This window comes from Podarcis melisellensis (genome assembly GCF_964234715.1).
Source record: "Podarcis melisellensis genome assembly, chromosome: 5".
Classification (NCBI taxonomy): domain Eukaryota; kingdom Metazoa; phylum Chordata; class Lepidosauria; order Squamata; family Lacertidae; genus Podarcis; species Podarcis melisellensis.
The window spans coordinates 58,616,304-58,641,887 of record NC_138537.1 but is presented as its reverse complement, the minus strand read 5'-3'; the positions used below and the strand labels follow the sequence as shown (position 1 = coordinate 58,641,887).

The following is a 25,584-nucleotide window of genomic DNA, read 5'->3' as shown; positions in this document are numbered from 1 at the left end:
AAAAAGAATACACTCCAACTATACATATTATAAGGCTATATTTTTATCTTGGGCTCTTGCTGACATGTACAAACCACTTGAGCCTTCCTTTCATGGTTTATATTGCCACCAGAAACCCTTGATAAAATACAGCCTTATATTGTACAGTAGGGTATAGTTTATTTTCTCCGTATATCATATACTGTATTATATTTGTATACATAGACAACTTGTACATGCATAACAGGTTTTAATAAAGTAATTCTAACATCTCAGTAACACAACATTAATGGAATAACCTAACACAATAATTTTTGTCAGCGATCAGCCTTCTAAAGCAACATATATATAAGAATGTGATAAAAATATAAAAATCAGTATTACTGTGTTACTATTTATGATTCCCTCAATGAAAATTTGAGTTTCTGGTGGTTTGTAATATTTTACTTACATTGAGTTCTTTTTAAATAACCAGAAAGTTTAGTTTCAGTGTCCTTTGGCTGACTATATTTTTTCTGGATAGCATTCTATGTTTAATATAATGCATAGCTCTTGCTTTTTATAATCCCGAGTACTGAACAACCTATGTGAAAATTTTTAAAAAAGCAAATGCTAAGAAAAAACCAGAAGCGTTGTTGATCAGAAATATTTTTTTAAAAAATATACTTCTAAATTATGGCAAAAGGTAACTAAAACAGCAGCATAATTTTTATAAAAATATTTGTTTTGTCATTAAACTGCTTTCCAGCATCTGTTTTTTCTGCCGACATCAAGCAATGCTAATGGAGACAAAATATTTTTATTCATATCTTTTTAAGCCATCTACAATGATCTGAAAAGAAAAGCTGTGAATAGGCAATTCAATAGCCGTTTCCTTTTGAATGGGTTTTCAGTGCGTTTCATTAACAACTGTTTACGTAAAACATCATTTCAACAGTTCAAACATCAAAGAAAACAGGAGAATCTTGGGCACCAAGCCTGGCAGAGGTACAAGCTTTTCAATTTGGACAAATACAAATCCAGGCAGGAACAGGGGGAGGTGTGTGTTGAAGCTTATGCATTTAATTTGGCTCTCCGAATACACGCGAAGGCTGTGGATTCCCGGCTGTCCCCTCTGCGAGCCAGATGCTTCCTTAGAGGGGCAGTTGCATCTAACATTTGCCATGCCCCTCCCACTCCCTTATCCTTGCTTTAATGGACATTAAAAATAGAACAAAACAGCACTAGAGATGGGAACAAAATACATGCACAACAGGCACAGTCCGCTGTACTCATTCTGCTGTAAAATGTAAAAACAAGAAAGGCCATACAAGCTGTATCCCTTAGGACATATTCAGCTTTTTTAATATAGTAGTGCCACCACACATTTCGCTTCGGATGTTGTATTATATTTATATGTCACTCAAATATTTACCATTTTCCTGAATTCTACTGTGTGTTCTGAAAGCTTGTTATAAGCCAAGTATCTTTGGTTATGTGTTTTGGCTGAATAACAGCTGTGCCTGAACTGCATCAATATGCTAACTTTTCCTTCTGAAGCTTCTCATGTGACAAAAGCCACTCTTTCAGATGACTTCCTCCTGTGTAGTTGCCAGTCTGTCCACTGCTGCAAATCACTCTGTGGCACGGTATTATAATAGGGACCTGAAAAAGACATACAAATACACAAAGAAAAATGATGCTCCTGAAATATTTTTTCACCCTTCCCATTTGAAAATGCCCTTCCTGTGGTCAACTATTATTATCCTCTTCTTTGCATAAATTTTATCCCGCAATGCCCACTTGCGGGTCAGTGAGGTTAGACTTACTGATGGAGCAAACAGGGAAAAGCATTCATGGGTACCAAGCAATGCATGTGTGTGTGTGTGTGTGTGTGTGTGTGTGTTCCTTTTGTCACTCAGGCAGAGAGAGGAAATAGTCAAGAGTCCAGAGATTTCTTGCGCATGAGAGCGATCCTGTATGTTTTAAGAATTGCACATTCACTTCAGTGGAAGTCCAATAACTGCCCATTGTCGCAACTACAAGAGAACATGGAGCTGCCTCACTTTAAAAGTCAAATCAAATCAAAGAGCCGGAAAAGATGCAGGAAACAGCAACCAAAATCGTTAATTATTTGGAGCACCCTCCTTATGAGGAAAGACAGAGTGGTCTGGGGTTTGTGTGTTTAGAAAAAAGATAGGGGGTGGCAGAGGTAACACATACTGTGGGGAAAGTGGATAGAGGATTCCTCCCCCTTTCTTGTTCCACAGTACTAGAACTTGAGGTCATCCAATTAAACGGATTGGCGGCATATTTTGGGCAGGCAAAAGAAACCACTTCACATGCTGCGTAAAAATATGGAACACTCTGCCACAATATATTATGGCCAGTGAATTAAAAAGGCAATTAGACAAACTCAGCTAGGAGAGACAAAACGGCCATGACACTTTCAGCCTTGGAAGGTCTTCTCCAAGACTTAAAGGTAAAGGTAAAGGTAGCCCTGCCCGTGCAGGCCAGTCGTGACCGACTCTGGGGTTGCGCGCCCATCTCGCTTAAGAGGCCGGGGGCCAGCGCTGTCCGAGGACACTTCCGGGTCACGTGGCCAGCGTGACGAAGCTGCTCTGGTGAGCCTGCACCAGCGCAGCACACGGAAACGCCGTTTACCTTCCCGCTAGAAAGCAGTACCTATTTATCTACTTGCACTTAAGGGTGCTTTCGAACTGCTAGGTGGGCAGGAGCTGGGACCAAACGACTGGAGCTCACCCCGCTGCGGGGATTCGAACCGCCAACCATGCGATCGGCAAGTCCTAGGCGCTGAGGTTTTACCCACAGCGCCACCCGTGTCCCTTCAAGACTTAAGCCTAAGCTATTCTCAGGTCTTTCTACTTGGAACACAAGAAGAGCCCTGCTGGAACAGATGAAATGCTCATCTGGCTTCCTGTTCTCACAGTGGCCAACCACATAGAAACGTAAGTGTTTCTGGCAACTTCATTATACAGTTTTGGTGAATGCATCCACCAAAACTGTATAATAAAGTTGTCGGAAACACCTATGTTGACAGCTCCACAACTTAGTCCTTACACATTTAAGGTTTGTTCACCAGTCCTGTCTGGGTTTCTTGTCCTAGTTTTTCCTCAGACTTAATTTGTACGGCCCACAAATAGCCTGTTTGTTCCCTCCTCCCATTTCCACCTCTATGCAACTCCTTATCCTTGACATTTGCCATCAGTTTCTGTTATTCCCCCATTCTACTCTGAAAATCAGTATCTGATCCAAAGACTCATCTACAGTGGTACCTCTGGTTACATACGCTTCAGGTTACATACACTTGAGGTTACAGACTCCACTAACCCAGAAATAGTACCTTGGGTTAAGAACTTTGCTTCAGGATGAGAACAGAAATCGCATGGCGGCGGTGCAGCAGCAGCAGCGGGAGGCCCTATTAGCTAAAGTGGTGCTTCAGGTTAAGAACAGTTTCAGGTTAAGAACGGACCTCCGGAACGAATTAAGTATGTAACCAGAGGTACCACTGTAATAAGTAGCATCTTTATAAAATCAAGCTTATTCTAAGTACCATTATCACTTTACTCTTGCCTGTTATTCATGTTCTTGCCACATATTTATTGCATACCTACTGTACAGGAAACATGTTTCTTCTGTACAGCAGTTAACATACTACTGATAGTAAATCTATGGTAAAGGAGAAACTTTACAAATTTATGAATATGTAACCCACTGTATTAGTGGAAGATTGTTTTATCAAACAGCATTACTGATGCTCATAATTTTTTGAAAATTAAATTAAAACCCAAGGTGCAGTAATTTCAGATGTAACATGAGTTTGCAATTTGGCCCATTCAATATTATGCCTGTTCACCACAACATCATGCTTCAGAGTTCTAAATCACACAATGAATGTGGACACAACCAAGGAGGAAGAAGTAATTGTCATGATTTTTAAAAAATAAAAACACTCTTCTTTTCTTCTACTTGACAGCGCGTGCTAGGGATCTGTTCCCATAAGTTAATGCACATTTTGGATCACATCTGCAAAATGTACACACTACCTGTTAAGTTGTGGGTGATCATATCAGACAACACAGCGATTCTTCAAACAGCTCTTGTTTATTCACAGGCCAGAACTGAACTGAACTGAAGGGTTCAGCCAGCCTGCTTATATACAGCTCCACTAGAACGCAACAGTAACCATGTTCTGTAACTATCCAATCACTGAACGTCACTTTCGATCACTTATTTGCATATGTGGACCTGAACTATCTACAGTATCCCCCTGCTGGCCCAGGGTGAGAACTTCAGTACATAACACTACCTTTTTAGCATGATTACTGGTGCACAAGGGGCAAATGGGACTCATCAGCCTGGTTAGGTATCCCATTTTGGAGAAGGAAAGCTCGGATTCTAAACCTCCACTGCCTTGCAGGATATATTTAGAAGAAGAAAAGGCTAAGGAGCAAGCCCTACACAAATCCGGGGGGAATTCCTAAGGCGATTGGATGAGGCCTTGTGCGCCTCCTTCCGGCAACTCCTGCAGCCAAGCTGGTGCCAAATGTACTACTCTGCTTTCCTTTGGATCACATCAGCGAGGCCGAGAGGTGAGGGGGGGGGGTATTCTCGTCTGGGTAGCCTAGGTCCTCCATACACACAGGGAGGTCACTTTGGGCTGCTAATGGTGTAGTTTGAATTCAGCCCTCCCCTGGAGGCACACTCTATTGTCTCTTGAGGCAGATGGGTGCCAACAACTGCTGCACAACTGTTTCCTTGTTACATTGGTAATGGGTAAAAATGACAATTATTTGGATCTTTGATCATATGAGTGAGACCTCCATTAGGAATGCAATTGCTGGTGTGGATGGTACCCTCAAGACATGGACAAGAACCATGTGCATATAGCTGGGCCCTGAAGTATTGACAGAGAATAGTTACTGAGAAAGCTGTGAGTGCTGTGAAACTGGCCTCTCACTTGTGGAAATTAATGAACCCAGGACCAGAAAAGGCTGCCAAATTCTTCCCTCCTCCCCACAAGCATAACGAAAAGCTGATCCGATAATCAAAGGCAACCAATTCCATGAAAATTGGAGAATTCTGCCCTAATAAAGCTTATATGAAAGCCTAGATTAGCAGAACAAGAACAGTGTTCGCTACCCCACTGCTGTGTTTTGTTGCACATATTTAGTACACCACATGTACAAATTCTCAATCCCAGCATCAGAAGGTTTAACAGGTGTATTATATCAGAGTCAGCACAAAAACAGCCTGGTTCTCATGATAACTACTTTTCAAATCAAGTAGCAGAGTAAATGTGACTCCAATCCCCATAACTTATTAGTGGATTTGTTAACGACTCTCACTAGGCAGCCCTAAATGAGCTTCCTCTTGTATTGCCAAATTCTGCCTTTTGGAACATACAGAGCATGTTTTTCAGCTGACTCCAGCTCTTCCTGAAAATATTGTTCTTGATTTCCACAGTGAAAACGATCTCCCTCCCTACAAAAGAAGCTCAGAAAGTCAAATGAGGGGAAATGGTGGGTAAGAAATGAGAAATAGCATGGCAGACATTATGGACAGATCACACAAAGCAATATGAGGTACAAAGTTGATATGCGAGCTTTTTGCACTAGCTATATTCACAAATTTGGGGACATCACCATGAGTTCTTCTGCCACAGTACAATCAAAACCAGTATTACATCTATTTTACAAAACATATTTGGCAACTGTGATCCATAAAATTAGACGTGTAGAGAACTTCTTATACCTGCTCATGGGATAACTGAAATGGATGTGACCGATGTCCTCTGTTGGAAAGGAATTTAGTACCAAATGACCCTCCATACAATAAAGGTGCATTCTAAACTGATATCTGCTATGTGAGTATCCTTTTAAGCCCCCACATCCCAGGTAACTTTCAAGGCTACCATCCAAATGTGGTAAGGAATGGTCAGGTATACTTGCCAATCATCAGCACAGAGAACTGGAAATCTTCCACCAAGATGCACTCAAGTGATCCAGGCACTGATAACATTAGTGAATAATCCTGAACTAGACCACCTGTTGTTGGCTGACTTCACCAAGGACCACGAGTGCTTTCTGACCAGTGCAAAAGAACAAATGGGTGGCCATGTGGATGACCTGTTGCCCACTCCAACCCGTGAAAGCCTCTTTCACTAGCTGGCTGGGGAACTTTCCACATGGGCCCAGACCCAGTGGGATAGCAGGCAACACGGACTGAGGTAGCCAGTCTTGCAATTACCAAATGACAAGTTAACATCCTAACTTGAGACTCTCAAGATTGACTGTCAGAGGAAGCAGGTCTCAGTGCTGAGGGGTGGAGGGCTTGTGTTTTGGACTCTAGTCTGGCTAACATGGTACCCTCTAAACATTTTGGACTACACCTTTCATCTTGACTACCAGCCATGCTGGCTGGGACTGATGGAAGGGCACCTAGTTGCCTATTTCTGCACTGCTCTTAGACAGGTGAAACTTTATGCCTCACTGTGATGAGAACAGAGGCTTCCTCCTTAAACTGGGTGGGGGATAGTTAGTTAGTCTTTCTTCCTTCTCCTTTTCACCAGCCACATTCTGATAGTTCTACTTTGCATGCTTAACCTCTTGCTTTAAACATTCGTGGGGAATGGTAGAATTCCCAGGAAAAAAATTTAGTTTATCTGAGAAGATCTTATCTTGTTTGGAGAGCGGGGACGCTAAAAACAGGAAGTAATGTGATGAGCCAATCAGGAAGCTTAGTAAGTAGAGCAGGACAGAGATACGGTAATTAGGCAACGAGCAACCAATGTTTGTTGCGAAGAATGTGTAGTTAGGTGTTTGTTGTTAAAAAAGAAAAATGTTTTAAGAGCTCATGTTTACTTTGAAGTAAGTCTTCAGTTCAATGGGACTTACCGTAATTCCTAGTCAACAGTGGTTCATGGCCTTTGGAATTCTGTCTTGAGCAAAGACAGGCTTGGTGCCCACTTTACTATTAAGGCACCAGGTGAAAATATTTTAGTTTCCCCAGGCTTTTAAGAATGCCTGGTGTTAGCTTAGAGCAGTTTAGATTCTACAGTCCATCTGAATGTATACCTGTGTGCCATTTTGTTGTGGTAGCTATTATTATTAGTAGTAGTAGTTTTTCCATTGTTTCTTATGACATTGTTAGCTGCCCTGGGAATTAAATTTACTGTGCAGGATATAAAATGTATAAATCAATTCATCAGTCAATGAACACATGAACTAAATAAACAAACTAAAATAAGACAAACGGAAACAACATACCGTATTTTTCGTCGTATAGGACGCACCGGCCCATAGGACGCACCTCTTTTTTGGGGTGGGGAATGAATAAAAAAAAATTATTTCCCCCCTCCAGCCGCGGTTGCCACCCCTTGCACACGCCTGCCCGAAGCACGGGGCACCCTCCGGAGGGCTCCCTGTGCTTCGGGCGGCAGGCTGCCGCCCCAAGCCTCGCGCGCCTGGCGGGAGCTCCTGCCGGGCGCGCAAGGCTTGCAGACACTCGCCCGAAGCACGGGGAGCCCTCCGGAGGGCTCCCTGTGCTTCGGGCAACAGGCTGCCGCCCCAAGCCTCGCGCGCCTGGCGGGAGCTCCTGCCGGGCGCGCAAGGCTTGCAGACACTTGCCCGAAGCACGGGGAGCCCTCCGGAGGGCTCCCTGTGCTTCGGGCAACAGGCTGCCGCCCCAAGCCTCGCGCGCCTGGCGGGAGCTCCTGCCGGGCGCGCAAGGCTTGCAGACACTCGCCCGAAGCACGGGGAGCCCTCTGGAGGGCTCCCTGTGCTTCGGGCAACAGGCTGCCGCCCCAAGCCTCGCGCGCCTGGCGGGAGCTCCTGCCGGGCGCGCAAGGCTTGCAGACACTCGCCCGAAGCACGGGGAGCCCTCCGGAGGGCTCCCTGTGCTTCGGGCAACAGGCTGCCGCCCCAAGCCTCGCATGCCTGGCGGGAGCTCCTGCCGGGCGCGCAAGGCTTGCAGACACTCGCCCGAAGCACGGGGAGCCCTCCGGAGGGCTCCCTATGCTTCGGGCAACAGGCTGCCGCCCCAAGCCTTGCGCGCTCGGCGGGAGCTCCTGCCGGGCGCGCAAGGCTTGCGGACAGCTTCCTGAAGCCTGGAGAGCAAGAGGGGTCGGTGCGCACCGATGCCTCTTGCTCTCCAGGCTTCAGCGAAAGCCTGCATTCGCCCCATAGGACGCACACACATTTCCCCTTCATTTTTGGAGGGGAAAAAGTGCGTCCTATGGGGCGAAAAATACGGTATAATGAATTAATTAGTAACATGTATTAGGATTTCAGCAAGTGCCAGGAAAATTTGCTTTTCTCATACTAGCATATTAGCATACCAGTTATGTTAAATTGTAAAAGTTAGGGGTGTGGAGAGAGCATAAGTTTTGAGCCACAATTAAGGAAGGAACTTGTCCTCATATTGAATTGTCAGCATAAGCTGAACACATTTTTTAAAAAAAGATTTTGAATAGCTACACTGACATGTGACTTTTTTGTGTGTGCAAATGTATGTTTAGGATCTGTAGTACAGGGGCAGGAAGTGCACTGCCCAAGCACGAGACTCTTTTTCCTTCCATATATTGCAAACATCCCAATGTCTTACACTATTAATGGCTTTTAAACTGATGATTTATTTGGTGAAATTTTAAATTGGCTGATTTGGTCAGACTCTTGAGGTTTTTTGTTTTGTTTTTGCTACTACAAAACTTTGGTAAAGGTCAAATTTATATAAACCATACCCTCACCTTGGGGCATATTGTTTTGTAAATTGCATACCATCATTTACAAGTTACAAGTCATTTTCAGCATTCAGCCAATGTGCACAAATTATAGCATTTTTACAGAGAAGATGGAGCTCATCTTGAAATATATCTGCATTCCACAAGATGAGTATATTAAATTTTTAAGCATTTACAAACATGGTAGCACCACTTGTTTTAAAGATGGTATCTGGCACGGAATATTAAAAAACGGAATATTTGAGACCTGCTGGTTGGAAGTACACAAAAAACATCTTGAAAATTGTGAAGCAGAAGCTAGTTGCAATAGATCTCACAAACAATACGTGACTATTTCATCTTCGTTAATAAACTTGATACCATACGAGCTCCTTCGGTGCTCTGTTTTGAAATATTTCTAAAAATCTTAAACAGGCTATGTCAGCTTCAAAATCTCATGCCACTGACTTACCCTCGACACTTGCTCCCCTTTCATTATAGCAAGCTGCTCTCGCATATAACATAAAACAAATGCACTTGTATGTTGGAGGGTATATTGAAGTGGCAGTCAGGAATCTAGCGACATTGGCATCAAATTTTATGATGCTTTAATTTTGGCTTGGGTTGAACAATCTGTATATGAATTGAATATGCCCTTATGGATATTGGTGTTAAGTGTGGCAAGGCTGCTACACATTGAGTGTGCAGGGTCATAAAAACAAAACAAAAAAAAAAAGATTTTTCTAACACTGTATACCCTGAATCTCAGGAAACTATTGACGCGGGATTTATAGGGGTGGGGTAATGGGCAGGGCGTGAGAACTAGCTGATTTTGGCACCATTCTATTGTTGGAAAGCAGACTATTGTGGGGAATAGATGGGTTTAACCCATAAAAAATGCAAAAACAAATGTGTTGGGGGGAAATTTTATATCCCAAGGTGCGTGTGTGCATGCTTTCTTTCTTATTTATTTATTTATTTATTTATTTTCTATCCTGTTCTGTAATTTCATATAAAATTGTATCTATGCCGTGTGCAAAATCTCAATTAAAACCAGAACAATAATATGATCAAAGCATAATGCATTAAAGAAACAGAAATACAGAATGGGTCGTCTGACAAAAAGGCTATAAAAACAGTAAATCATTTTCATACGAAGGCTGAAATGTAGTAGAACTGAAACAACCTATTCTTAAGTATCTCAGGATAGTTAATATGTCTCAAAAACCAAACCAAGGCTGTGATGTCAGAAGAAGTGTGCTTCCCGGGGGTTCGTTTTTATTTGGAAAAAAATCTTCCTTATATTTCTTCCTTTTCCAGAAACTATTGCAGAGGTTTTTGGTAGGTTTGGATTTTTGTGTGTTCTATTTTGTTTTTGCACATTGCTTGAAGTAAAAATAAGAATAACTTTTAAAAATATTAACACTGTATCCTCACATGTTGGTTATTTCAAATGTCATTTCTAGATTTTGAAATATTTAATCATTTGCAGTTGCTTAAGACAAAAAAGCACAGCAGCAGCAAAAATCAGCCAGTTTGGAGGATATTTTTTGGTACCAGAATAAAAACTACAAATGGTAAGTTCTCAGAATTTCAGGGCAATGTTTACTACTGTGCAATAGAGGGACTATACTGTAGGTCTATGGGTGTGTAAATTCTGCAACAAATATGCACTGAGAGTGTAACTGCAACCACAAAGGTCTGGGTTAAAATATACTGGAGCAAGAGATGATTGCATGGAAAGCTGGAACTGCCTTATCTGAGCCAGGAAGGCTGATATTCTATCAGCTAAATGGATACTTTTGGAAAACGAACTACAGAATTAAGCACACATTCAATAACACATCAATCAGAAAACAAGTACTATACCATTACTGTACCACGTACATACGGGACTGCCTCTCCTGGTATGCCCCGCAGAGGACCTTAAGGTCCACAAATGACAACACTTTGGAAGTCCCAAGCTGCAAGGTGGTTAGATTGGTCTCAACTAGGGCCAGGGCCGTTTCAGTACTGGCCCCGACTTGGTGGAACGTTCTGTCACAAGAGACTAGGGCCCTGCGGGACTTGACATCTTTCCGCAGGCCTGCAAGACGGAGCTGTTCCACCTGGCCTTAGGTTTGAACTCAGTCTGACCCTTGTTTCCCTCCCCTTATGGTTTTGATCTAGGGGCCACTTTTAAAATGAGGCTGCATTTTAAATTGTATTTTAACACCTGTATTTTAAATTGGTCCCCCCCCCATTATATTTTTATTGTAATTTTACTAGCGTTAGCCGCCCTGAGCTTGGCTCTGGCCAGGGAGGGTGGGGTATAAATAAAATTTATTATTATTATTAATAATCAATAGAGCTGGAGTGTATGTGTCAACTCTCCCACCTGCTGTCTAGCAAGTAATGCAACTCAAATACTTTGATAGTATGTATGGTGGGAAATTAGGAACTTCCAGTGATAATGCTCTTTCCATTCTCATTCTCCTACAGTGTAGGAGTCATAGATTTACAGTGCCACTGAGCTGATGGTAAGGCTTCCAGCAGTGGAATGGAGAGGGAAGCAATTTTCTGTGATCCTCCATTCCCTTGTAGCACTCCCCACTAAATCTGCTCCAGAAGGCATCCCCAAAACACACATGTGGAGCAGATGTAGGTTAAGTATGAGGGACTGCAGGCAGGAGGGAAAATTGCTGGAAATTGTTCCCTCCTTGAACAGGGAGGGAAGCAACTTTATTCCATTTTAAAAATAAAATAATATTCCATGGTTTAAAGTATGACTATCTATCTATCTATCTATCTATCTATCTATCATCTATCTATCTATCTATAAAAAGAAAATGGCTCCCCGCATCAGTCCGCTGATGCAACTTTACTCTGAGTTGAGCAATACCGCTAGATACAATGCTAAGGGTGGAAAATACTTTCTGGTTCTCACTGAAAAACAAACATCATATTAGTTATAAAAGCAGTCAGTGCATCTTTAATATTTAGGCACCTATGCTATGAATGCATGATTCTCAGCAGTAGTGAAAAAATGCACTACAGGTACTACCGGTATATCACCTGTGCCATTTAACAAGATTGATCAATGCCTCCTTTTGGATTAATTGTGGTGACAACATTTAGCCAACTAAAAATAATTAAATGCACAAAATTTTTTTTAGAGCCCTGAGGATATTTTGGAGGGGAAAATACTGCCAAAGGCTTTTGCTTTACAGCTTCAGTTGCATTTAATGCAATTTTTATCAATAACTCAGCAGCTCATATTACTACAGCCCCATTGAAATTTTCATGCTGGGAAATCTAATTCATCCAATACATGAATCCATCACTTACAGTGCCTCTTTCTCAAATGCTATAAAACTTCCAAACCCATAGATTTGTCTCCAACAAAAAATAACATGAAGGGGCCTTTCAATCAATAATGGAATCCCTCTGATTCTGGTACCAGCTGAATATTTTCTCCAACTTTGCTTTTGTTCTTCTGGGTAGAGGCCCACAAGGGAAAGAGCTTGTTTTCACTCGCAGCCTCATCAATACCTAAATCCTGGTGAACAAGTGACACTGAGAAGCTGTAATCAATAGCTCCCTCTGCGTTTTTTCTTCTGGTCAAATGGTTCAGCACTACTGACAGGCTTGACACTTAGAACATGATGCTAAATCTTTATCAACAGCCAGCTAGGTGACTGGCAGAACAAGACTCAGGGTGGTCATTAACGCTCGTGGCAATCTGTGAATAAACTAACTCCTCAATAATGTGTTTGTTTAGAAAAAGGTGAGGGGGAAAAACTCCCTGCACAATGTATTGATTGCTTTTGAACTGCATTTAGCAATTTCAGTCTGAGGATGGAATAGAATGTTGCACAACTGTGATGCTCTGCTTGTTAGGGGTTTTCAATTTGATACAGCGGAAAACTGACCATCCTATTATACTGGTTGATAGACTGAATAGTTACAGAAAGCTGCCAAACTGTCAAAAATAGATCAGGGAGGCCATAATGGAAACAGCTGAAATATCAAGTTATAACACACAACAGAAATCACACTTAGCAAAAAATAATCTTTCGGTTTGTTCATGTCCTATTGCTTTTTCTCCCCCCTGTTCTGTGATAGAAACAAATACTGTAATATGAACCAGCATGTGTTCCAGTTTTATTGCTAGCCACCTAAGGAATTAATGCACAACTAGGTTTATGTGCGTACCACATTCCAAATCAATGCTTCACAATCTTCTCTTAAATGCACAATTACTCCATTCAGTCTTGAATGTTTTAAACATTTTGACTGAATAACACAGGTTATTCAGGTTAGTGTCAGGTTTTAGCTTGAATGATAACATAAGCATATAAAATTGGCAACAACAAAAATCCTAGGCAGTTACTGCAGCTTGTACCAGCAGTTCTACTGAACATACGATATTTAAGTCATAGAAGAATCATTTATGATAGTCTTGGACTAATCAGCCCAACATTCTCCAATTCCCAGGGGTCTGTATGATTTCTTTTTGATCTTCCCATCCTATTCTAATGAGATTTTTAATTGAACTTTATGGGTTCCTTTTAAGGACTGCAGCCATCACAATCAATCTAAACTGCAGTAAACTATTTGAAGTTTTCTTCACAAAAAGGTGAGCCATCTCCACCAAGTCCTTGGCATAATTTAAAGCAAAGATGTTGCATCTCTCAGCTGCTGCCGTCACCTTTTCCACCTTCTCATAAAGTTGAAGGTCAGTGTATGAATTATGTGATCAACCTAACTACAAAAGGAGACCTGTAGAATGCACACTCCAGAAATTAAGTGGGCAAGATCTGCAGTGTGAAATAACACTTTTTCTTAGGGAAACAAATCAGGGATATTAGAAATATCGACTCTCATAGCCTTTTTAAAAAGTCTGATTTCTAGTAACACTCCAATTCCAGATCCTCACAAGATCATGTTTTCCTATATTAGCAAAGACAATTTGGACTGATGTCTGTACAAATTGTAAATATGGTCATTTTATTCAGTGCTTTTTTTTCTTAAAAAAATGTTTAGGGGTACTCTCATTTTCCTACTCATACTGAAATACTGCCCTTCAATGAGGCCAAACCAAAATTCACAAAATGTTTAGGGGTATGCGTCCCCCCCCATGTCCCCCCAGAAAAAGCACTGATTTTATATATACTGGTTGCATTGTGTTTTGTGAATGCAATGAAATGCTTTGCAATAGCCCAATAATATGTAGTCTTTCTGCAAAAAGCACTATACTAATTAAGCAATCTCTTGTGGGTCCATAGGATCCAATGCCTATAGAGTGCCTATATCGTCCACATTCATGTCAATTCAGAGGACAGCTCTAGGCATGCAAAGGCATCCATTCATAGAGCTGTCTTCTTGATTAAAGAAGATTTTCATGTATGCACTGAAATCTAGACTGAGGGAAATAATTTTATATATTTTGTTTTAATGTAAGTGAAGTATTAGCAAAACTTTTACAGTTAAATTTGATATTTATTTATTTAAGAGCATGTATAAAATGCTTAGCATTTAAAAAAAATATCTCTAAGTGGAATACACTATGTACAATACAGAAACAATATCTAGTGAAACAAAATACAACCTAAAACCAATGAGACAACAGAGTAAAAGAACATAAAACAAAGATTCATAGACATAACAAAAGAGTCTGATGTTCTAGATCAGGGGGAAAAAGAGTCTGATGTTCTAGATCAGGAAATACATGGACAAAAAGAGAAGTATTTGCAAAACATCTGAAGCAACTGCTGGTTCCTCATGCCACAAATCAGGAGCAACAGCAGAAAATGCTTGTCTTTGGGTCATTATCCTACAATATTCTCGCACTGTTCTGCTCCTGAATAACCTCACCTACCAGGGCAAACAAGGCCAATTCCATCCCCAAACTGGGCCCAAACCCAGAATGAAATGGGTTGAGATAATCAGTTTCCTCCAAAAGTATCTGCAACTGGACTGCCACCATCCTCTCAAGTACCTTACCCATAAAAGGGATATTAATGACCAGGGAGTAGTTGTCAAGTTCTTCAGGGTACAGGAAGAGCTTCTTGACAAGTTGGCCACCCTACCATCCCCCTTCAAGGAATCGGGCACCTCACTCGCCCACACACCAAGATGAGTTAACCACTCCCTGGACCTACCTAGCCAGCCCCTCTCAGCTAGCTGGCCCGCTACTCAAGGATGTAATGTTAGCAGAAAAGTAAGCCTTATCTGCCACCTTCACCACCATGTAGGAGGCACGGCTCTGTGCTCTGATCAACTTTGCACTTTGACTCTTACACCACTTGTCCTCTAGCCTTTTCCCTGGAAAACAAGGAAGCCTACCAGGCTCCACAGTGTCAGAGGGGTCCCCAGGAGCAATCAGGTCAACAGCCTGACACTCCTCACTATTTCATAGCAACACCAAGGCACTGACAGGATCACCAGCTTTGGTTTGTGGAAAATCCTCCGTAGCATTCAGGAATCCCTGGGATTCCATACCTTTCCAGGGGTGAGTCGGCCTAATGGGCCCCATGCCCTTGTAGATGGGGATTGGAGCTGTAAAACCAATATTTCACCAGACAATGGCCTGTCTATGATAATGGAGAAAATTCACCCCTCTCCTATTCAGTCAACTCCACTCACACCCTGCATCAAGACTGTGTCCTACCCTATGATGAAAACTTGTGACAACCCCATGGTAGCCATGAAATCCTGAGCTGGTATAGTCAAGGTAGGCTTGGCGTGGATATTGAAGTCTCCCAGAACTAGCACCCTGGGGTTCTCCAACACCACACTTCAGCCCACCTCAGCCAGCTAGGCCCACCTCAGGCAACAAAGTGGATAGTACAACACCAACAGCTCCAATCTGTCCTGCTGGTCAACACAAAGCACAGGTCCTCAAAGCCTACCTCATAATTGAGAAGCTTCATGGTGCGCATGAAGGAAATTTTATGGACTACAGCAAGTGCTGTATGCTAAGGTGGAGATGTCTGAATTAGCTTCATACTCTCTCTATATGTAGCTTCAGCTTCTTTCAATCTACGCCCAAGCTGGTGGAAGAGACTCATGATACTAGCAGTCATATTGAGTGCAAATGAGTCTTGAAGGTAAATGGCAGGAACAAGATACCACACAAACCTTCCCATTCTCACTCAGAATGAGTTGCTACTAGCTGTTCCAGGACTCAGCTCTGCCAAGTTGCCTCACATGACCAGTACCCATGCACCCCAGACTTCAGTGTTTGAATGTGGGGTATCATGACTCAAAGGCATTTAAAAAGTATTACTTTTCAGGTTCTAGGACTGAGCTCTGGCATGGAAAATTCTGGTTCAGATTTAGCCCTGGCTGCTTCTGCCTTTCTTTGGGCAACACAGTGATGAATGATTGATTGATACTGCTGAACCATTAGCTCTGGTGCTAGTACACGAAGTTCAAAAGGCTGCAGGGCTTTGGATCAGTTGTTGCATCAAAATGCAATTAAATGCTGCAGAGAAAATATATGATGGGGATGCTGCTACTATTTAGGGGCTTTCCCCCCCCATAAAGGGGAGACACTTTCAAATACAAGCCAAAGCAAAGCATTACAAGGCCAGAATCCTTCCCACCCCCCTTCCCTGTCCTTTGATAATGAAAGCAAATCAGTAAGGTCATTCTAAAACTTTGTGCCAGCACCTAGATAGCTTCACACTTACAACATAGGTCACAATAACAAATGTCAGCCAATTCTCATGCCAAGGTAATAATATGAAATTAAAAAATATCTGAGGCAATTGTCAGACACACGTCACTAATGGGGCAAAAATGACTAAACTAATGTATAATTATATCCCTAGCTTGCTACAACTAAAAGGCTGTGTTCTACATTGCCTAAATTGGTGAGAGTCTTTAATGGAGCTATGCCACAGGAATACGGAGACAATGTGACTCGCTGTGCGAAGGAGGCTGGAACGTGCCTGCCTCCCAAAATCCAGAACCTGACACATTGGGGATCCAAGTCAAACTTGTTCCTATATGAGTGCAGAGGGCATTTTGCCCTTTCATACCATATGAGCTCATGTAACCAGAACTGTTTGCAGGTAATGAAACAAAATGTGTTACCTCCGCACCACCCTAATGCTATTAAGAATCTAAAAGACGATCTCATCTCTGAGTGGGACTAGTACCTATCCAAAAAGCACAAGCCTTTTATTTCATTGAAGAAAAAGAAAGGAAAATGAACTAAATTTGTACAGGTGGATGCATTAAAATAAATGCAGCACTCCTATTTCAAATAAATGATGGAGGAAATAAATCATATTAAACTGGTTTATGCATTAATGCTGATTAAAAACACTTACTGACCTTATTACTCATGGGTAGAGTAGTTTTCACAGCAGATATATTTAATCTAATGACATTTAGCCCGCAAAGCTTTCTATCTAAAACCACCATCTTCCATCAACTTTATTTTAAAAGTTGACATGAACTTACAGGATTGCTTCTCATTGCTCCTCCCACAGCTCTGGCTGCCTTGCTGTTGCCTGCCAGGTCCGCTAATTGCTTGTAAGAAACTGCCTCTCCAAATTTCACATCTCTCAACAGGGTCCACAACACTTCTCTGGTGAATGAAGCTGAAAAGGAAAAATAAAAGAAAAATAAAGGAAGAAGCAACACAATGTTCAGAAGCAAGGCTTTTTTTTTTAATCTACCCATGATAAAAATAGCAAGGAAGACTGACATTTAAACTAGGGTATGAAGAGCAACATTTTCTCTTTCGAATTAGCACACCAATCAGTTCTATTATTGTGTTCTATATTTAAATTCATGATTATTAGAGACTGTGCTCCAAGTAATTGATCACTATTAAAAAGGCATTCAGTGCTTTGATTTTCCTATATTTTTAATTTGCTTCCAGTACAATTATCCTGTTAACACATACAATGTGCTTTCCCATTAAATTGGCAGAGTATAAATTAGCATACAGTCAAATTAAAAAAAAAAGAAGGGGAGGAAGGGAATAACTGGCAGTACTTATTTTATAAAGCTTGTATTTCCTAATTTCAAACTTCAGCTGGGTCACACTATAAAGGAAGCCCTACAGCCAGCAGACTGTATTACCCTAGCTGACTGTTTTTATTTTTTATTTTACCCCCAGCAAAGACCCTCTAGCTACCATTTAGCATTCTAGATATCAGAAACTGCCTGTGTCTCTGAAAATTTGCTGCACATTTAAATGGGGGAAGAAGAAAAAAACTCCCGTTAGAAATGAAAGACTTATTAATTTTCTGTCTAGTTACACTTGATTTTCATATTGTTCTTAATAAGGCATGGAGGGAAGCAAAGGAACATGGCAACCTGCTAACGTAGCTCCTGGCTCATAATGAGACATTCATCTATGGCAGGGGTTAGCAAACTTTTTCAGCAGGGGGCCGGTCCACTGTCCCTCAGACCTCATGGGGGGCCGGAATATATTTTGGAAAAAAATATATTAACGAATTCCTACGCCCCACAAATAACCCAGAGATGCATTTTAAATAAAAGCACACATTCAACTCATGTAAAAACATGCTGATTCCAGGACCGTCTGCGGGCCGGATTTAGAAGGTGATTGGGCAGGATCCGGACTCCAGGCCTTAGTTTGCCTACCCATGATCTATGGTGATTAAAAATTGCCTGTAGCTGACCAGGCATGATCCAACTACAAGCACCGTTGCAGCAGATGGCGCTTTGCTGAGTTTTCTCCAGTCTGAAACTCTGATGCACCTGCGCTGCCCAAGTCTAACGCACATAGACCTACTTTAAACATTACAGTGGTACCTTGGTAGGTCGAACGGCTTGGCTCCCGAACAAATCGGCTCCCGAACACCACAAACCCGGAAGTGAGTGCTCCGGTTTGTGAACTTTTTTGCAGAAGCAGAACGTCTTGTGTGGCTTCCAATTGAGTGCAGGAAGCTCCTGCAGCCAATCTGAAGAGGTGCCTTGGTTTTTGAACTGTACAAGAATACCTTAGGAGCTGCTTTTCTTGTAGAGTCATCCCAATCAGCTGCTGAAATGTTTGGAGGCCTAAAACCAAAAGGGTTCTGCCAAGCTGGTGTGTTGGAAAAATTCACGTTACTGACTGTGTTCACATGGGCCCAGAGAGTGTCTTTGGAAAAGAGAGCATTAGTCCACCACTTTTCCTTCTCACAAAAAAGAAGAGTTTGATGCACTATGCCTAGGTAGAAACATAACATCCTCATTCACCTCACTATGGCGAGAAAATGGGAAAATTTCACCTCTGCTCTGAGCTACATTTCCCCATGTTTCTTCCTCCACCTTGCATCCAAGCAGAGAGCTAAGAAGGCAGACTGAATCATCGAACACGCAAACTAGTGAGTTCAGCTTACCATGGATCATGCCCCCCCCAAAAAAAAACTTCTACTTGAAAGACAATGGCAGTGAGGAAGCTCAAGCTGAAATGGCAAGCAGTGCTTTTGAGGCTAACAAACTTAAGGTTTTCAGGAGGGTAAATTACATTTCTATTCTGTCAATATAACAAAAAAGTCACTCACACAATTACTGTATTTTTGGTTTCTATGGAAGCCGCCCAGAGTGGCTGGGGAGGCCCAGCCAGATGGGCGTGGTATAAATTATTATTATTATTATTATTATTATTATTATTATTATTATTATTATTATTATTATGCAGTATGGGAAAAGTATTCTCTCTTTGTTCTGAAACCCACCTACTTTTATGTTTGTTTTAAATAATATTTTTAAAAAATCACTTCTTAACTGAACAGAATGATAATCACTTCATTGAAAAAAAATCTGTTTAGCTTTTATTATAACATTAAGCAAATTAAACATCAGCATAATCCAGGTGATACTAGAAAAGGGTCATCAAAGAAATTAACTTTGTTGTTCATTAATTTACATGGATTAGTAGAGGGCGAAGAGATAGCAAATCTGCTCTAGTTTTTTATGATATAATTTCAAACTGTACACCATTTGTGGCACTAGGGTGACTTTGGGGTTAATCAGACTGATTTGTCCTTTTAATTGCTTTCTATTCAAAGAAAATTCATTAGATAATGTTCTCTTCAAAATTCATGAATCAATTTAACTGAAGAAACCATATTAACAGCTTTGGGTTCATTAGCACATGGAGTTGTGTTACTAGCTGATTGCTAGGAGAGTTTCCTTAGGCAAACAGATTTTGTTTACTGTCATTTCTTTAGAAAGGCCTATTTTGAAATCCAATTGGAACAAGGGAAGAGTGGATTTCCCCCATTCCATTTCATTATTCTTCTGTGGGTTGGGCTGTGCCCCCATGCACTGCTCTGCCTGCCTTTTGATTTTACAAGGTGAATTTTGATAATTTAATTTCGGAAACAGGGGGCTCTTAGCAGTTTGCTCTTGACTTAAGCTTCCCATCCTTTCATGTGATGCATACTGGGAAATGTAGTCTTGCAGCCACCCACAGCAGGCTCAGCTCAGCAATTGCCCCCCCTCTGCCCCCCCCCCCGGCAGTCTCCCTGTCAGGTTAATGACTCCTCGGGGCAGGTCCTGAAGATATATTCTGCGCGGCACAAAAGCAGTGCACCACCACAGCAGAAGCCAACTGGAATCAAAAGCAGGCTGATGTTATAAAAGCAGCTTGCATGAAACTCTTAGGAGTGCAACATTAAAAGACAGCAGCAGAAGAAGAAGAGTTTGGATTTGATATCCCGCTTTATCACTACCCGAAGGAGTCTCAAAGCGGCTCACATTCTCCTTTCCCTTCCTCCCCACAACAAACACTCTGTGAGGTGAGTGGGGCTGAGAGACTTCAGAGAAGTGTGACTGGCCCAAGGTCACCCAGCAGCTGCATGTGGAGGAGCGGAGACACGAACCCGGTTCCCCAGATTACGAGACTACCGCTCTTAACCACTACACCACACTGGCTCTCACACTGGCAAGCACAGGGCAAGAGCAAAGGAACAGTTCTTGCAACGAAGTAAGCAAGCGCCCCCCACAAACTTTTGTACTGTGACTAGTTAATCTGGAATCAGGGGTGAGCAGTGAGACAGACAATTTTATGGATGATACCAAACTATTTAGGTTAGTAAAATTCCAGTTGGATCTCTACAGAGAGACTACAAAATGACCAGTGGATATTCAGTGTAAGTAAATGTAAAGCAAGGTTTGGGAAGCCTTTTTTTAAGCCCGCAGTCTGCATTCACTTGGGCCCAACCCTCACCTCAAGAGGCTGCATGCCAGTGGTGGAGTGGCCAACAAAAAAGTGGACAGGGCTGGGGAGGTATGTTATTTGGTACTGCTCATATTGATCCAGAGCAGACTCAAAAATGCATACCTAACAAGGTAGTGGGAGGCACCACCCCACACTCATATGCTCATAACATGCCCCATTCACACACCACTTGCACATTTTCAGGCGCGAACAGAGAATTCAGTGTGTGTGTGTGTGTGTGTGTGTGTGAGAGAGAGAGAGAGAGAGAGAGAGAGAGAGAGAGACGGTCTCAGAGCTGCTTCCCTTAAACTAACTACAGTGGTACCTCGGGTTACATATGCTTCAGGTTACATACGCTTCAGGTTACAGACTCCACTAACCCATAAATAGTGCTTCAGGTTAATAACTTTGTTTCAGGATGAGAACAGAAATCGTGCTCCGGCGGTGCGGCGGCAGCAGGAGACCCCATTAGCTAAAGTGGTGCTTCAGGTTAAGAACGGACCTCCAGAACGAATTAAGTACTTAACCCAAGGTACCACTGTATTGTGTTTGCTGCCTACAGGATGAAATTAACATTTCAGATACATTTCTAAATGATGCTTGTGCATGTTTATAAAGTGATTCTCTCTCTCTCTCTCTCTCTCTCTCTCTCTCTCTCTCTCTCTCTGTGTGTGTGTGTGTGTGTATAAATGTATCTGAAATTTTAATTTCATCCTGTAGGCAGCAAACACAATAATTAGTTTAAGGCAAGCAGCTCTGTGACTGTGCCAAATATTTTATTACTAAATTCCCTGCTAGTGCCTGAAAATATAATCTACTCAAAATGAGGTGGCTGACCTTCCCAAATGTTCAATATGGATGCAAATATTGGCCATGGCTAAATATATAGGAAAAATATGCACTGATATCCACATTCTCTGTTTATAGTCTAAGGTAATGAGGAAAGTAAGGACATTCCACTGAACTCATACAAACCTATGAGCAATGCAAGCTCCACTTGTTACATCTTTCCCCCCGTATCTGCCATGCGTTGCAAGACTGCCCCACCCCAAACCCGACCCGCCAGGATGGGAAATTTATGGTTAAGTCTAGATTTTATTTTCCCTGCAAGGTCTGGGTAGGACAGCTTTATAAAACTGGGATGCAGAAAAGCAGTTCACCCCCAAGGGCAGAAAGGGTTCTACCTGCTGAGCAGTAGGTTAGATGAGTGTTCAATGAACGCATGTTTCGATGACTGCTGTTAACATAAACAAATCCATTGGTAATGCATTGAAGATATGCACCAGAAGGTCTTCAAAATGCTCCTAACTAGCTTTTACTTTACGACAAAGTATTAGTATTACTTTACGACAAAGTAAGATTCTTCTGACACAGAGATTTAAGATTTAAGATTTAAGATAAATTTATTGTCATTGTCCGTATATACACAGTATACACAACAACGAAAATCAAACACCCAAAGACCGGGTTCACATACACATTTGCACGTATCTCCAACACTCTCATCCTATTCAGACATAATCTATAAAACATAACATAATCCAGAATATAACATAACCTATTAAAGGCATAACATAACCTAAAACCTATCTCATTCCTTCCTACTCCCTGCTTGCTATTTCTTGCAACTGGCCCTGAGATCATTATTTAGATTCAGTGTAGTTGTACATAGGCAGCACCCTTCTCCAATAATTGTTGTTATATCCAGGGGCACTTGCTTTCCCAATTACCGTATTTTTCTGTGTATAAGACTAGCCCCCCCAAATAATGTCAAAAATCAGGGGGCGTCTTATACACGGGGCCACCCCCCATTTTCTTAAATATGAGTCCCCCAAAATAAAAGGTAAGGGTAAAGGGACCCCTGACCGTTAGGTCCAGTCGTGACCGACTCTGGGGTTTGCCTCATCTCGCTCATCTCATCTTGCTTTATTGGCCAAGGGAGCCGGCGTACAGCTTCCAGGTCATGTGGCCAGCATGACTAAGCCGCTTCTGGCAACCCAGAGCAGCGCACGGAAACGCCGTTTACCTTCCCGTCGGAGCGGTGCCTATTTATCTACTTGCACTTTGATGTACTTTCAAACTGCTAGGTTGGCAGGAGCAAGGACCGAGCAACTGGAGCTCACCCCATCGCGGGGATTCAAACCACCAACCTTCTGATTGGCAAGTCCTAGGCTCTGTTGTTTAACTCAGAGCACCACCCGCATCCCTCTCCCCCAAAATAGGGGGCGTCTTATATATGGGGGCATCTTATAGACAGAAAAATACAGTATTTGGAGCAATGTTAAGGATTACAAAGCACCTGTAGTTTTCTCATATGAGAGCCGCTTCTTCCAGGTCATTTTTGCAAATGTATGGACACTGCTGCAAACTGATGCTTTTGGATAGGCAAACAAATTACAGAGGAGCAACAGGATTATGAAAATGTTTAAATTCCAGATATGCCCTCTAATATAAATTTGTGGGTCAGGTGGAAACACATTCTTTTAAAAAAATGACAATTTCTTAAGCGTCAACTTCATTAGTTGAAGCCTGGTTTTCCTACCGTATATGGAGAGAGCTGTGGACGATATCAAGGCTTCTTTAACCCCCTTTCATCTTGCATTATTTTCTTTCATTCTGTTTCCCTTTGGCAAGTTTAGTTGCTGCCTTCGCTACAGCTCTGACTGCGTTCCTGCTGCTTCCAACATTGTAGATAAATCTACCTGACAGGGGATGCTGCGGAGAGGCAAAAGTCCATTCCTTATTTAAAAGGACACAATAGATATTTTGCCTCTCAAAAGATATGTATGGTGAGGAAATCTGAGTTCATACTGAACTTTGGTCTGCTGCTTTGATCAACGATGTATCACCGAAAATGAATGATACAACAAATGCCCAGAGACCCAGCAAACATGCAAGTGGACTGTTTTTCGAAGAGAGGATATTTGAGTTTCTGGTGGTGTTCAAATTTTGCCCTCTTATCATGGGGCAGAAATTTCCCTTCAGTATCCACAACTGGGTAATACTTTTATTAGGATCAAGCAAAATGCCACAGAATGGTCTTCAAGAGTTCTCCAGATCTTTTTGTTAGGTTAGACGTCACACCAAGATTTTATAGTTTTCATGAATGGAAACTATAATCCAGACTGAGAAACTTGCTTTTTTTCTTTGGCTTCATGAGCTAGATCCTTATTGAGATTGGCCATGCAGGCCCAGTTGGACAAGTGGAAGGGACCAATCACTTATCCATCACCTGACACCACACTAAAAGCACCTCCCTTTCAACAGGGGGGTCCTTGCAAATCCCTACCTTAATCAAGAAGGAACTTGCATTGGAATTCCACTGAACTAAGCAGAATTTAACCCTTCCTTCACCAGCTGCTAAACAGGGATTACATTCTACTTATTTAGCTGCGTGCCCACTCTCTGTCAACACAGCAGGACTTCATCTTTCAACCCATCAGATGACAATACAAGCGATATTAGTTGATGAGTGGGTAGACATAATTTGGGGGGAAATGGCCCATATGCCAACATGGAGCCCTAGGTGTGCAAAGATTGACCTGTGAACCGGAGGAACCCCATTCCTGCTATAATCAGAGGAATATGGTTTTCTACCGCCTTGCAAGATGGACTTCTATTTTGTGGTTACATTCAGTTCAACCATTAGGTTGGATTTGACATCAACAGACTCTTTTACCTAGTAAACCACCCCAAATTAATTTCTATTGTTGCTAATATAGTGATTGCCAACTTTCGCTTTATTTCTGCTCTATGGGTTCCAACCAGGAACCCATGTATCTCACATAAAGACATGAGTCAGATAGGACTTACAGCTGGACATTATCCCACAATCTGATAAAACCTAGAAGAGACAAATCTGATCAGTCTGCAATATCAATTATAAAAATATAAATGTAAACTCCAAGACTACGACATCTAAGCTAATTGTTGTACTTTGTGTAATAGAGCTTGCTTTTTGTTCCCTTCCCTGGCTTTCTGTACTATCTACTCTGATGAAAACTTCTGGAGAATGTAAAAGCTTACTCATTATGTTGTGACATTTTGGTTTCTCCCAATAAAAGTATTGCCCAACTGTGGATTGCTTTCTTTCTTGAAGCCCAACACTGTTGGCTTTGTTTAATAACGGTGGGTACCGTAATCTCTGCTGCCATTTTCCTATCAAAACAGTATAAAGAATTAGGAAACTGTTCTAGTATTTGTTTCTTATGATAGAGCCAGTGTGCATTTCAATGTTCATGCATGCATGAGACCAAGAGTGCCCAATACCCCCCTACTTAGCTCACATATATTTAATAATAATGCTAACGAAAGAATTGTGTAAAATACAACACTATTGTCATTCTTGCTGATTGGATTTTGATCTTGTTGTCTTCACTCTTGCAGGAGGATGTGAAGAAAAACAATATTTTCGCTAACAACCTAACTCAAAACTCATCGTTTTCTAAATTTCACACATTAAGGAAATCTCAGCCAGCAGGTGTTACAAAGAGTTAATGCCGCATCTTTTTCATTTAAGGAATGTAGAAGCCTAGTCAGGCTAAGCATTATTTCACTCTCATGAATATAAATGCTCTGACAATCTCAGTCTAGTTCTCAGTGCACTGGAACACAATCTCCTACCTCATATTGCTTGGACATATTGTAGTGTTAGCCCTTAGAAATGAATACTTTGTCTTACTGAGGTGATGAGAAATGAGGAACTCACCAG

At 41.7% G+C, this 25,584-nt stretch overlaps 1 protein-coding gene across 4 annotated transcripts in view; it reads right to left on the bottom strand.

Moving 5' to 3' along the window:
* Positions 1 to 762: 762 nt before the first annotated feature.
* The window catches only part of MGMT (O-6-methylguanine-DNA methyltransferase), a 169,687-nt gene continuing 144,865 nt past the window's right edge, over positions 763 to 25,584 (bottom strand). For all 4 annotated transcript variants that reach the window (XM_081912865.1, XM_081912864.1, XM_081912866.1 and 1 more), the window contains 2 exons: positions 17,153 to 17,292; positions 763 to 1,623 (listed from right to left, as the gene is read on the bottom strand). In XM_081912865.1, the coding sequence (XP_081768991.1) occupies positions 1,492 to 1,623; positions 17,153 to 17,292 (272 nt within the window). In that variant the 3' untranslated portion in view covers positions 763 to 1,491. The remainder of the gene's footprint in view (positions 1,624 to 17,152; positions 17,293 to 25,584) is intronic.